This window comes from Stegastes partitus, unplaced genomic scaffold, assembly GCF_000690725.1.
Source record: "Stegastes partitus isolate 25-593 unplaced genomic scaffold, Stegastes_partitus-1.0.2 Scaffold2665, whole genome shotgun sequence".
NCBI classification, from domain to species: domain Eukaryota; kingdom Metazoa; phylum Chordata; class Actinopteri; family Pomacentridae; genus Stegastes; species Stegastes partitus.
The window spans coordinates 24,842-37,803 of record NW_007580396.1 but is presented as its reverse complement, the minus strand read 5'-3'; the positions used below and the strand labels follow the sequence as shown (position 1 = coordinate 37,803).

Sequence of the window (12,962 nt, the reverse complement as noted above, 5' to 3'; positions counted from 1 at the left end):
TTCTGTGTGAAGTCAAATGAGACGCTCAAGAAGTCAGATTCAGATGAATTTTGACCAAATACATAATCACTAACGGACAAATGTTGTCCTTGACAGATTTTACACGAGTACCGAGTGCATACCTCAAAAACTTAAAAGAAAACTGAAAACATTTATTAGTTTTCGTCATGTAGCTTCAAACACTGTAGCTGCGATGCTAAGCTAAACCTGCTAACCAAGGCCAGTTAGCTTCAGTCAGACTATTTCATATGTTAATTATATTTTTTTAGTTTTTTAAACTGATGCCAGATAACAAGATGTGTCAGCATGTAATACTTTTTTAGTTTTTTAAACTGATGCCAGATAACAAGATGTGTCAGCATGTAATACAAAAAGGAGAAGCAAATATTCTGTTGTTAAATGTTCAATTTAAAGATGAACACAGTAAATATAAAACACCAACATGTTTATCACATCATTTGTTTTTAGATCTTACAGCAAAGTCGCTTGTTTTTAAGTGATTTAAACCCCCCAGATTCCATCATTTATCACAGCTCTGAGGAAAGATGTTTCTCTCTCCACTGAATAAAGTCCAAAACTCGAAACCCGACCGACAAACGAGTGAATCGGGACGCGTCAGCACTACAGCAGAGCTTTAATTCATACTGTACATACAAAACAGAAGGTTCTCCAGGAGTTACAAGTATTAAAATAGGTTTGCATTTCTATATATCAATAATGTTTACAGTGTCACCGCTTGAAGACGGGAATTAAACGAGATCAGAGATGACAATTAACAGTATATACAGTACAGTTAATACCTACAGCGTTAACAGAACATGTACACAGAAGAAAACTTTCAGAGCCGACAGCGGATGTCGTCTTTCGATTCGATTAGAGAGCGGCGCCGTGATTTCATTAAAAACTTCCTCCGTCAGCTGATTCGACCGGCTGCAAAACTCACTGCAGTGTTACGGAAGTTTATTTTTATGAACAGATTCCCAACAAGCATCAAACCAAAAGAAAAAAACAACTTAAAACCTCACATCTCGTTTCATTGCAACGGGACCCGAAAGAAAGTTTCTGCAGAGAAAACTGATTTAAAAAAACAACAACTCAGTGGTATAGTTTCACACTCAAATAGAACCGTTAAATACGTCGCTGAAGGGTGATGAGCATGTCAGAAAATCAGAAGAACAATGTGCTACAAGCGGTAATAAATCAGATTTGTTTTTAAGCAGGAAGGCAAAAGGTTCGATACAATACGTGGTCAGAAGAAGCAGCGTCTTTATGTGCTGGATTTAAAAAAAGAAAAGAAATCAGTTTATTCAGTTTCAAGTATCAACATAACGCAGCTATAAAATGGGCTTGTGTTGTCTCGTGTAACCGCACTTTGCTTTGAGTGGAAGGACATAAAAAAAGGAAGGAAAACGGTTTCTGTGCAAGAAAAACATCCAGTTTTTAATCTCAGTGTGTTTTGAACTCTTTAGATGCATCCTTAGATCATTTAATCAGCCTAACAACACACAAAAATCTATTTTATTTATCATAAAATAACTGAATGTCAAATAAAAAGTAGGCGGTTCATCCACCAAGTTGTGATTTTTTCCCCTTTTTGGAGTTTTATGAGTGAGAACTGGAATTTTCTGACATTTTAACACAGTCAGAAAAGCACAAAATGGACATAACGACATCACCAGTTGTTTTTTGTGCCTTTTCTTCAGTGAAAAAACAAAATCTGACCATCTGTGCTTTAAAAAATAAAGTGTGGGCGTCGATCGTATCGAGTTAAGACAACTTTAAATTAAGTTCAACCAACAAACTACATTACATTGAGGAAAAATCAGCTTTTCCTCTTTAATTAAAGGCTGTTTTCTTTCCTGGCATGTAAAGATGAACAAAGTCAAGGTGGAGAAAAAGTCAATTTCATGAAGTTACTGCAACTTCAATTTAGTTTTAAATCAAGTAAGTTAGTTTAAATTGTGCAAAACATTAAGTTGATGCAATATTATTACCCTTTAAATTAATGTTTACACCTGAAATAGTTGATCTAAAACAGTAAATTAGTTTTCTTTTATGTTGCAAACTTGGATTTATTCAACATTGTGGGAAAACCAAAACAGGCGATTCAACAGAAACCTTATGAAACAGAAATGTTGGTTTAGACAGTTGGGTTTAAAAAAAAAAAAGACAAGGTCCAGTTTACTTAAAACTTTCCAAAAATTACAAAAAAACCCCCCAAAAAACTCAAATTTAAACTCAGTCTGAAATGCGCTCCACCAGAACCGACGTCCCATTTTAGCTGTAACATGTTGAACTCTTGAATGCAGTTTTATTAATCAAAACCCACAGAAACGTACACGAGAGACGCTGAACAACAGAAGAAGCTTGAACAATAAAGCAGCAGTCCGAAGCTGAAATGGATGAAACCGTGTCGGGTTGTGGAATGAGGTGAACGTCCAGTTTTCAGCCCGACAGGAGCAGAGAATGAACGACCGTGAGTGGACAGTCTTCAGTCATCTACCGTTGTTCTCTGCTCCCCGTTAGCGGCGATTTTGGTTCTTATTCCCCCAAAATCCGACCAGTTAAAGCTGTTGATGTCGAGCACCTGTTAAAGGAAGATACTCGGGACTAGAATAGACCTTTAGTTAGTTTTCTAACTAGATTTTCTTTTTTTTTTTAATCCTCCGTATCGTTCGTACGGCGTGTTATCAAAAATAAAACGTTGCGAAATTCTCTATAACCTGCTTCAAACTATTCTGCATTTGCATTTTTCTCACACATTTAAACGCTAGTGACGGATCACAGATTTAAAAAAAAACAACAAAAAAAAAAACAAAGAAAGTTTTACTGCTTCGCAAACAAATGAGTAAAAGTACGACTGCGGCGTGAATAGTTCTGTTTCCGATTCGTCAGAATGAGGCTTCACTCATGTGAACAGATTGTGGTTTGGTTTTCCGGTGGCGCCTCCTGCTTTACGGTACCTGCGTGAGACCGGATGTGATCCTGTGAGTTTGGGCCGCTTGTGCGTTAGTGTGTGATTGTACAGTCTCGTGTGTGTGTGTGTGTGTGTGCGCTCTATACATTTTCCCGCGTGAAAATAAATACACAATTTACAACCAAAGCTAATGGGCGTCTAGAAATGACCAAAAAAACGACGGTCTGGAAGCGAACTGAAGCGATCTAAGAGAAACGACAGAAGCATCCGGTGCCCCAGAGCTCTGACTTCACATTACGTTACCTGAGCGACTACGCCGACCGTTTCTGGAACTATTTTGTTGCCACATCACGACCAGATGATCTACAGTTTTAAGCTAACGTCAGGGAAGCCGACGGCGGATTCCGCTCCCGTCTGGTCGCCCAACGTGCGACCGAGTGCTTCCTGATTATAAGTGTTAAAGAGCACAAACCGCACTAGAGATTGACAGAACTTTCGACAGAATCAGAGAGAAACGGGCCGGAGAGCCGGATGCTGGTACTTGCCACAATCATGTCAGCATCTACACTGAAGGGAAAAAGATTCAAAGAAGCGTCTCTCCGCGTGAACGTGAAGCCGGTAAAGCAGTCTGTTCCTCCGACGGGAAGAAGCTGAAGGAGGAGGAGGGGAATCTCTACGCTGCAGCCGATCCCTGGCCAGAGGATTCGGCGCCGCCACCGGATGCGAGTCCGTCTCTCGGAGTGTGACGTCACTCGTTGACGTCCCAGATTTCGGACAGCAGCGGGGGAAGCTTCTTGTCCTGGAGGCGAAGGGCGAAAACCTGCTCCGAGTGGACGCTACTTAGTGTACGGAGGCTCACCAGCTTCATCAGCATACGAGGGAACATTAAGTGATCCTGAGGAGGCAAGAAACAAACACTTTGAACCCAAATCAGATGGAAATCAGGAAATACGTTGCTGCTGCATCGACTTCACTTATTTGCCATTTGGGCCCCAAATCCAGGTTCTGTTGAATAGACTGGCTGAGACCTGGGAGGTTTTGTCAACATCTTCCCTGTGAAGCGATTTTAAGGGTTCAGTATCTCCAGAAATAAAACTCCCAGAGTCATGACATGTGGTGGAAACACAGACAGAAGAGTTTCCATGGACCCAGCAGAGGACACGTGTTTAATCATCGGCCCTTAATTATGGAGGAAATTGCAAAATTTTTAACGTTTTTTTTGGCTTTGGAAGTTTCTTTTGGTTTTTTTTTTTTGGTTGGTTCCTTGTTTTTCTTGGATCCCGTTTTTTGTTCCCTTTTACCCCCTTTTTGGGGTTTTACCTTCGTTGGACCTTGTTTTTGTGAAGTTTGGCCAGACAAGGCTCCAGATTTTAGATATTTTTACTTGAAACTGGTCCAAAACCACCCAAAGTGGAAGCAGAATGACTCAAACTCATCCAAAATAATCACAATTTTGTCCAAAACACAAACAACGCTGTCCAGAGTGCCTGTCCAGAATGACTCACAATGATGAAGAATTATTGGCACTTGAAAATGAAAGAAAGTGCTGAATTTTTAATTTTGTGTCCCCAGAAAGTTCCCGTCAGTGTCTATCTATGGATCCATGTTTCTACTCAAATACAGTCTTTGGTCAAGCAGCTTTTGTTTCCTACCAATGAGTCCACATCAACATGTAGTCAAAAAAACTTTCCATATATGAAACCCTCCTGATGTTAGAGCCTCAACAGCTGATGTGACCAAAGACTGGATTCTAGTAGAACCATGGATCCATCCATAGACAGACACTGACAGGAGCTTTATGGAGACATGACACATTTGTTTGGAAATTTTGTGCTTTTTTTCAAATTTTAAAGGGCCAGAAATTAAAAACATGGCCTCTGCTGGAGTCCTTTAACCACTTGGATCTGCTGGAAGCGATTCTGTCTGAGTTCAACAGATTTCATGTCTGTGGAAGTTTTGTTTTTAAACCAATAAAATAGCTTCACAGCTAAGACGTGTTTTTTGTGGAAACTTCCAGGTCTGAAAACAGTAAAATCCTCAAAATTCTGCCAAAATATCACAAAGAACGTAGATCTGGGTCCCAACAAAACAACACACGAGAAAATTCAGAACAAAATCCGAGACGATGGCGCAACACTGCAACCTGACCTCCACAAAGAAAAGACTTACCGTAATGTCCAGACTATAAGTCGCTACGTTTTCCCACATGCTTTGAACACTGCGGCTTAAACAATGATGCGGCTAATTTATGGATTTAATTAAGCTTAACAAATCTTTCTGTGTAAACATCTCATGTTACAACGTGGACCAGTGCAGCCTGTATATGTACAAAACTAGTTTTCCTTTTAAACTTAGTGGGTGCAGCTTATATTCAGGTGCCTCAATAGTCTAGACATTACGGTAATGTTCCAGCTGCTGTCAGATGATGTAAAAAGCAGCAGAGGTGGTTTGAATTCAGTCTCTGCATCAGTTTGTCCAAACGGCCTCTCCCGGCTCACACCTGCCCCCCAGCAGCCTCGACAACACGCCGTCACCTCGGCCGTCGTGAGGAGCAGTTGGGTAAAAGCGGCGGGTTCTTACATTTGGTCTCTTTATCATGATGTAGGAGCGCAGGGCGTCCACGTAGGGCTGCTGCAGCCGCTCCACCAGGTCGTGGTCCTGCACATTGGGCCGATCTTCAAACAAAACAAACAGTTTAATGTCTCGTAACTGCAGATTTATTTTGGTTAAAGATGTCAAATGTGAAATTGTCCATTTGTCAGTGGACCATCTGAACTCCAAGCTGTTTCTGGGCTTTTTTATTTTTGTGTTTTATTTTTTTCCTCGCTGTGGGCTCATTCTACACAAAGTCCTGCAGCTCTATGGAAACACAACAACCATGAAGACGGAGACACAACGTGTCTGGTGCAGCATCACACAGCTGCAGTGGCATAAATAACAAACCAAGAGAAAAAAATGTGAATTTATTTTGGATTTTACAAAAAATGGAAAAATCTAAAGTCAACTTGAAAACAGGTGTTACCCAGAACTTGTTGGCTCCACATGTTGGAGACGTTTTACTAATTACATTTTTAATTTGCTTCTGTAATTGCCTCCACTCTGCTCGGTGTAAACAACGCCCGCCTGACAAATCCCTGAATGTCTAATCACATGGCTGTTTATTGCAGCTCAGTCAGTCTGAGAGGGCAGGATTCTTATTTATTCATTTTTTTACAGACTCTGGTTGCAGCAAATGGTTGATGTTTAATTCTTTTTCTAAATGAGACATGTAGAATAAATGCATTTTGATGAAATATAACAATTGTAGGCTTAGATTTGGTAAATTTTTTTCTAATAAAACCTAAAGTCACGCATCATGAATCGATTAGAAACTTGGAAATCCAACATTTTCTGGATGTGATAAACTGTAAAAGTAAACTTGCCCCTCAAACCCTTTTTGGGGGATTTTGATTTCAGTTAAAAGGTGAAGCCTTATTATCACTGAGTGCCTTCCCCCTCTGAGCCCAGCGCACTGAGGATGAACTGCAGGCTGTGTAGCCGCTGAACTCTGACCTGCAGAGAAGATGTTGATGGCGATGAGCAGAGCGTATTCGGCCTCATCCAGGTGCAGGTCGTTCATTCCTTTTGAAAACTCGAAGATGGGGTTAATGAACTCAAACTGGAGCCCTGAGGAGTTGAGAGGAGGAAACAAAATGTGAGAGAAGGAAAGATGGTGCAATAACACAGTGAGAGCTCCGGGGTTTACTGGGAACGAGCATACAGTGTGTTTAATATTTGATTGTGAGTATTATGGAGGCTCTGGCGTGCGTAGGTGAGAAATAAAAGACATTCACATTAAGTAAAACAACTTTTCAATGACAAAACACGTACGACTCGGTTAGGCTTCACGACAGACGGATCTCAGCCCCATGAAGTGAAACCTGATGTTCACAGTAAACATCAGGAGGAGACAAACAAACCCACCTGCTTTGGCGAAGTCCTCCTTGTTGTAGCTGAAGTCCTTCAGAAATGTGATGCTGTCGATGGCGGGGTTGTACCGCCGGGACGTCTCCAGCAGCATGATCTGAGGAAGACGAACCCGACGATGTGAGAGGAACATTAAAACAGAGTCAGAGAGACTGATGGTGACGTGAAACCCAAGTTTTTACAGCTTCTTAGTAAATCACTACCTCATGTTGTGTATCGTGCACAAAAGAAGTGAAGCTGCTCCCGTAAAGTAAAATAAAATAAAACGCTTGTTATAAAACTCCTGCACATAAGTTGGTTTTTAAAGAAGTGGTCGTTTGAATCCTCTGAACCCTAAAACCTGCCAGCAGGACGAAAAGACATGTTTTTAAAAAATAAAACCTAAAATGAGACCATTTATCAGAGCTGGAAATGGTGAAAACAGTAAGAACTGTCAGATGTTGAAGTTTCTGATAGTCTTGAACTACTCATGACACTCAGTCAGCAAACAAATCGAAGCTTTAAATCAAAGTATTTCATCAAAGTCACACAAATTTACCAAAAATAAACCTTTTACTTTAAACATATTCTGTAAAAAACTAAAACTTCTGCACTACTTGGTGCAAGCAGAAAGCCTCTCGTGACTCAGCCGTGACCAACGTCATAAAAAATCAGGGAGCTTCAGCTCAACACAGAGCAGATGATAAATAGTGAATATCAACAACATGGAGCCATTATGGGCTCCAGTTGTGTTCACACCTTAACACAGTGGAAACATGCTCCACATGCTGCATCCAAGTTTTTACACTTTTTGTAAAATCATCATCAATACAAAAGAAACTCAACATTATTTTTTTTCTTTTTAATTATTTCTATAAATGCTTTTTGATCTCTCTCTCCGTCCTCGGCGTTGTTCTGCTTCCACAGAGCTGCAGGACTTCATAATGTAGATTAAAAATGAGCCACAGTGAAGAAAACTGTGACCAAAAAAAAGCTCAGAAACTAGTTTGGCTTCAGAGAGTCAAATGAAAAAACAACTTTCTAAAGACTTCATGTTTGATAAAAGCTCCTGCTGCAGCGTTTGGTTTCATCTGAGCAGGTAGACCAGTGTGATGATCACTGCTACACCCCATCTGTCAGTGCTGTTTGTTTTGTTTGTTTGCAGTAAAGGAACAGTTCCTGCAAAACAAATAAACAAAAACAAAGTGCTTCCCAGAAGCTGCTTGGGCTTCAGGGGGTTAACACCAAACGAACAACATCTGCTGAAAGGTCACCGACCTCGATGGTGGACGTCTTCAGCAGAGCAATCTGATCTTCTCTTGTGAGTTCGAGGAAACCTGGAAGCTGCTTAGCAAAATCCACAATCTCTTGGACTGACATGATTGCCAGCTCAGTGAAGTGGGCGAACCGCTGCTGACGCACTTCTCGGTTCTGCAAGTCCTGACTCTGCGGCCACGGCTGTAAGAAAGAGACAGACGTCAAGTCAGCTGGGAGGAAAACATTTCAGAACAAATGGTGTCACCTCTGAGACTAAGTAGAGTTTCTCTCCACAGCAGCTCCTTTACCGTCACTTTGGGTCGGTCCAGGAAGGACCTCTTGTTGCATTGCTTCTGCATGGCCACCAGCTTCTCGATCATCTCCTGCTGCTGCGGGTCCAGCGTGGCGGTTTCCGGCGGAGGCGTGGGCGTGACCACGGCGGACGTACGAGCCGTTTCCTCCTCCTGCTGCTTCTTCAGCTTTTTCAGCCGGATTTGCTCCTCAGAGAGGACACCTGCAGGGCAAAGAGGATGCACATGTTCACCACGTCTCAGGCAGAAAAAGATCAACACGCGTTTCTGGTTTTTCTATCTTGAGGTTCTGCTCAGTCGCTCCTGGTTTGCTTGAAATTTGCACGGCATAAAATATAAAGAATTATAAAAGTATTTGAGCGATTCAGCTTGTCAGAGATCTTACAGGTTGTGAGTCGACCCACTTGTTTTGTCAACATCTCAGGACTTATTAGTGAGTTAGTTCAGCTCAGTTTGGTCAATGAAGCGGCTGACAGAGTCCAGCTGGCTGTTCAAATACTTTGGACATCAGGAGCTTTAGAATATTATTTGTAGTTGTCTGTGAGAAGACGTTTACATGCTTTAATGGTCCAAAACATTATTTTTCTCTTTTCTATCAAACATTTTTTTTAAAACTATTTCTGCTCCACCATGTCTGATCTAAAATATTAGAGCATAAAAACAGATGAAATTTCAGCTTGACATATAAAATATTTCACACGTTTTATTTTATTTTAAAATCCCTGTTGACCCATTTTCACATTTTTTGCACATTAAAATTTGAGGTTGTTGGAACATCAGCATCTGATAAAAACCTGAAATGTTCTCTGTTATTTCTCATCATGTTATTGATTTAGAATCTGCAATATTGGACCAGTGGATCAAAACCTCTCTGATTAGAGGTGAGTTGAATTATATAAGAAAATCCAAGCTATCTTTTTAATATTCGTATTAATAAAAACACTGATAATGCACAAGTCAACTTGTGATATTTTCTGAAACACATGCTGCTCTGTGTCACTTTCAAACAAAACTAAACGTATAAAAGAGTTTTTAATGTGAAATACTGCCACAAAAACGAAAAGAAAGCGATTTTTGTTGAGCTTTCACAACCAAAAAAACTAAAATATTGAGGTTGAAACTGATTCAAGGATTATATTTTACAAATAATCCCAGAAAGTGTTTCATATATCGATCTAAAATGTCACAGATACAACTTCAAACATCCACAGCTTATGAAAAAAAAAAGTTTCAAGCGAATCTGAGCCGGTTGAGCAGAAGGCCGCTGATGATTTCAGATGAAATAAGTCTTTTTTTTTTTCCATCCTCACGACTTTCACTCTGGCTGCAAACCAATATGCCAGCGTGCGGCGAGATCTAAATTTTCTCCATCCTCTGATTCATCTGGCGACACTCACACTGCTCCAGCATGCCGGCCTCCCGACACTTGCGCAGGCGGCACTGCTGGCACTTGCGGCGCATGTACATGTCCATTTCGCAGCGGCCGTTGTTCTTGCAGGAGTACTGGGCGCTCTTGATGACGCTGCGCCGGAAGAAGCCCTTGCAGCCTTCGCAGCTCAGCACGTTGTAGTGGAAACCGGAGGCCTTGTCGCCGCAAACGCTGCACACCTCGTTGCCCAGCATCTTGGGAGCGGGGCCCTTCTTTCTCTTCACCGGCTGACCGTCTACAAACAGAGATGATGAACCTCGTTAACACAGGGTTTGGAAGGCGTGTTCATGTTTTTTTAATAACTTGATAAAATGACACCATTTATCTGAGCAAGAAACTATAAAAACAGAAAGAATTGTCAGACTTTCAACTCTCCGATGGTCCTAAAACAAATCTTAGCATCAAAATCTGGATTTTTCATCAGAATTGTTGTTTATTACTGGATCAGCTGTGAGTTCTCTCTCCTTCCTCGTGTTGTTCTGCTTCCATAGAGGTGCAGGACTTTATATTGCAGTTAAAAATGAACCCACAGTGAGCAAAAATGTGACAGGAGAAAAAAAAAAACACCCATAAACTGCTGGAGTTCAGACAGTTAAAGGAAACTATGAGCTGTGGGTGTTTTCTTAAATTTAATTTGAATTGTTGTTTGGAAATTCACGGTTTTGGTTGCATCGTGTTCACATCAGGGAGGATTTTAGCATTCAGAGGCTGCAGACGAACTCTACGCTGCTTTATTCTTCACACTTCAGCTTAATAATTGTTGGTTCTGGCTGCAGAAATGCTGTTTTATTGACACTAAAAAACACTGCCAGAAAAAAAGTCCTGCACTCAATTTTTTTACTTTAAGAGTGCATAGAGAAAAACAGGAAGTGAAGAGGAAAAACTAAAGCAATTTTATTTCTTTCATTCGTTTTTCCTCGAAAGAAAGAAAAAGTTAAAACCAAATCTATAACCAACAACATCCACCTGTTCTCCTCATGTCATGAAAATGATAAAAAGGTTAAAGATAAGATAAGATAAGATAAGATATGCCTTTATTTATCTCACAGTGGAGAAATTCACGTCGTTGACAGCAGCTAAACTGTGGAACAGACACGTCTGAGCTGAAGATGGAACCAGCAGAAAGAAAATACTGGTTCGTCTGGTCTGTGGAAGTTGTAACGCAAACACAGCTTCAACCGGCTGGACGGATATTCAGCCACGCTGCTGTTTTCTTCTCACAATGACGACACGCATGTCCTGTTGTCTCTCAGCAGCGACTGATGCTGGCGGTAGATAAAGACACAGACACTGCAGACTCCCTCTGAGGAGGCGATGATGCATTAACCTCTGTTTCCTTTAAATATTCTGCATTTAATTCAGTTTTTTTTTTTAAAAAGATAATTGAAAAAAGTAAGTAGTAATTCAGTAAGAAGTCAAGAGAAGTGGTTTTGAGTTTTACTGAAGTCTCATTTTGAGATATGCACACATATGGAGGGAAATCCATTAGTTTACAGGAAAAGTGACAAATTCTTTGTTAGCATCAGCTCAGCTTATTTAATCATCTAATACATTAACACAAAAGCTAACTAGCTGCAAAAAATATATAACTCAGCCTAAAAGGCAAACTAATGACGTTTTGCTATATTAGCTGTAGCTGTAGCACCAGCTAGTTAGCTTAAATTCTTAGCTAGTATCAGTGAAGCCTCCCTGTTGATTGATGATTTAAATTATTTAATCCTCTAATACAACAGCACAAAAGCCAACTAGCGGACAACAGAGAAATATTTGTCTTAAAGGCTAACTAACTGAACTTATGCTAACATGCTACATTAGCTTGCTGTAGCACTAGCAAGCTTGAATTCTTAGCTAGTATCCTTTTTTTAATCCTCTAATACAGTTATACAAATTAAAACTACCAGTCAAAAAAAAAAAAGTGTTATTTGTTTGCAAGGCTAACTAACAGAATTTAACCTAATAAGCTAACATGCTATACTAGCTAGCTTGAAAACGTATATAATAATGTCAGCAAAGGATCCCTGGTGATGGTGATTTGGATTAGTTTTAGGTTAGAAATGTAAATATCAGGAACAATAAGGTTGTAGTAAAGGTGTAACTTTCATACCGTCTATATATATATAATGTGCAATAACTTGGTGCAATAACGACGCATCTCTGTGCATGTTATCGAACATTTCAGTCGCAGTCACAAGTTTGTTCTTCAGGATTTTATATGTAGTTTTAGAAGACAAAAATCGTAGCCTGTTGTAATTTATTTACCCTTGAGCATACTGTTTTTGTGTTCATATTCAAAAAACAGGTATTTTAAACAAAAACAGAGGCTGTTTATAAGGGGGGATCCCTGCTGTTGTCTCACCTGTGCTGGCAGATGTGTCTCCTGCAGCTGGATCCAGCTTGATGTCGCCGGGCTCCACCGGCAGAGGGCTGCTCATCTCGGGCAGCGGAGGTCCGTTGTGGGGGGGGACGGGGAAGTCATCCGGCTGGGAGAGGTCAGTCAGGGACAGCAGGCCTTCGTGCTTCATTGCGGCGCCGCCACGACTCTCCTCAACCATGCAGTCCAGCTGCAGCTCAGAGGCCCCTCCAAACACCTTACTCTCATCTACAACAGCAGAGGCAAACAAACAGCGTTGCTCAACACTGTGTCTCCGCTCACCTTTATCACAGTTCTGACAGGTGTCCAAAATAAACGTTCAGAGGAAGCTTGACGCAATCCCCACAGAGGACACACTACCGGCGTGAGTATTGAGTTGCAGCTGAAGCCGCTCTTTGGTTAAAGGATACAGAAATAAGCAGCCACGTGCCTCATGTGGACGATCGAGGAGGCAGCAGTCAGACCTCCTGACATGCTCCCTTTTCAACACTGAATCGTGATCAACAACAAAGTTTGGCTTTTTTGACAAGAATGTACAAAAAATGTCAAAGTGAGAAGTGATTTCTACAAAGTAATGTCAATTAATCACTAATATAAAATGTAGATTAAGTGACTGCATTCACTCCCTTCCAGTCAGTATTTGTAGATGAACCTTTGTCTGCAGCTCCATCTTTGATCCTGTTGGTCTCCATCAGCCTGAACATCTGGACGCTGCAGTTTGACCTCATTCTT

The 12,962-nt window shown here is 40.8% G+C and overlaps 1 protein-coding gene across 1 annotated transcript in view; it reads right to left on the bottom strand.

Annotated features, from left to right (window-relative positions):
* Positions 1 to 615: 615 nt before the first annotated feature.
* The window catches only part of nr1h3 (nuclear receptor subfamily 1, group H, member 3), an 18,339-nt gene continuing 5,992 nt past the window's right edge, over positions 616 to 12,962 (bottom strand). The window contains exons 4-11 of the mRNA XM_008305867.1: positions 12,216 to 12,458; positions 9,828 to 10,094; positions 8,428 to 8,633; positions 8,141 to 8,320; positions 6,881 to 6,980; positions 6,470 to 6,583; positions 5,498 to 5,592; positions 616 to 3,812 (exon numbers count right to left, since the gene is read on the bottom strand). Of these exons, the coding sequence (XP_008304089.1) occupies positions 3,666 to 3,812; positions 5,498 to 5,592; positions 6,470 to 6,583; positions 6,881 to 6,980; positions 8,141 to 8,320; positions 8,428 to 8,633; positions 9,828 to 10,094; positions 12,216 to 12,458 (1,352 nt within the window). The 3' untranslated portion in view covers positions 616 to 3,665. The remainder of the gene's footprint in view (positions 3,813 to 5,497; positions 5,593 to 6,469; positions 6,584 to 6,880; positions 6,981 to 8,140; positions 8,321 to 8,427; positions 8,634 to 9,827; positions 10,095 to 12,215; positions 12,459 to 12,962) is intronic.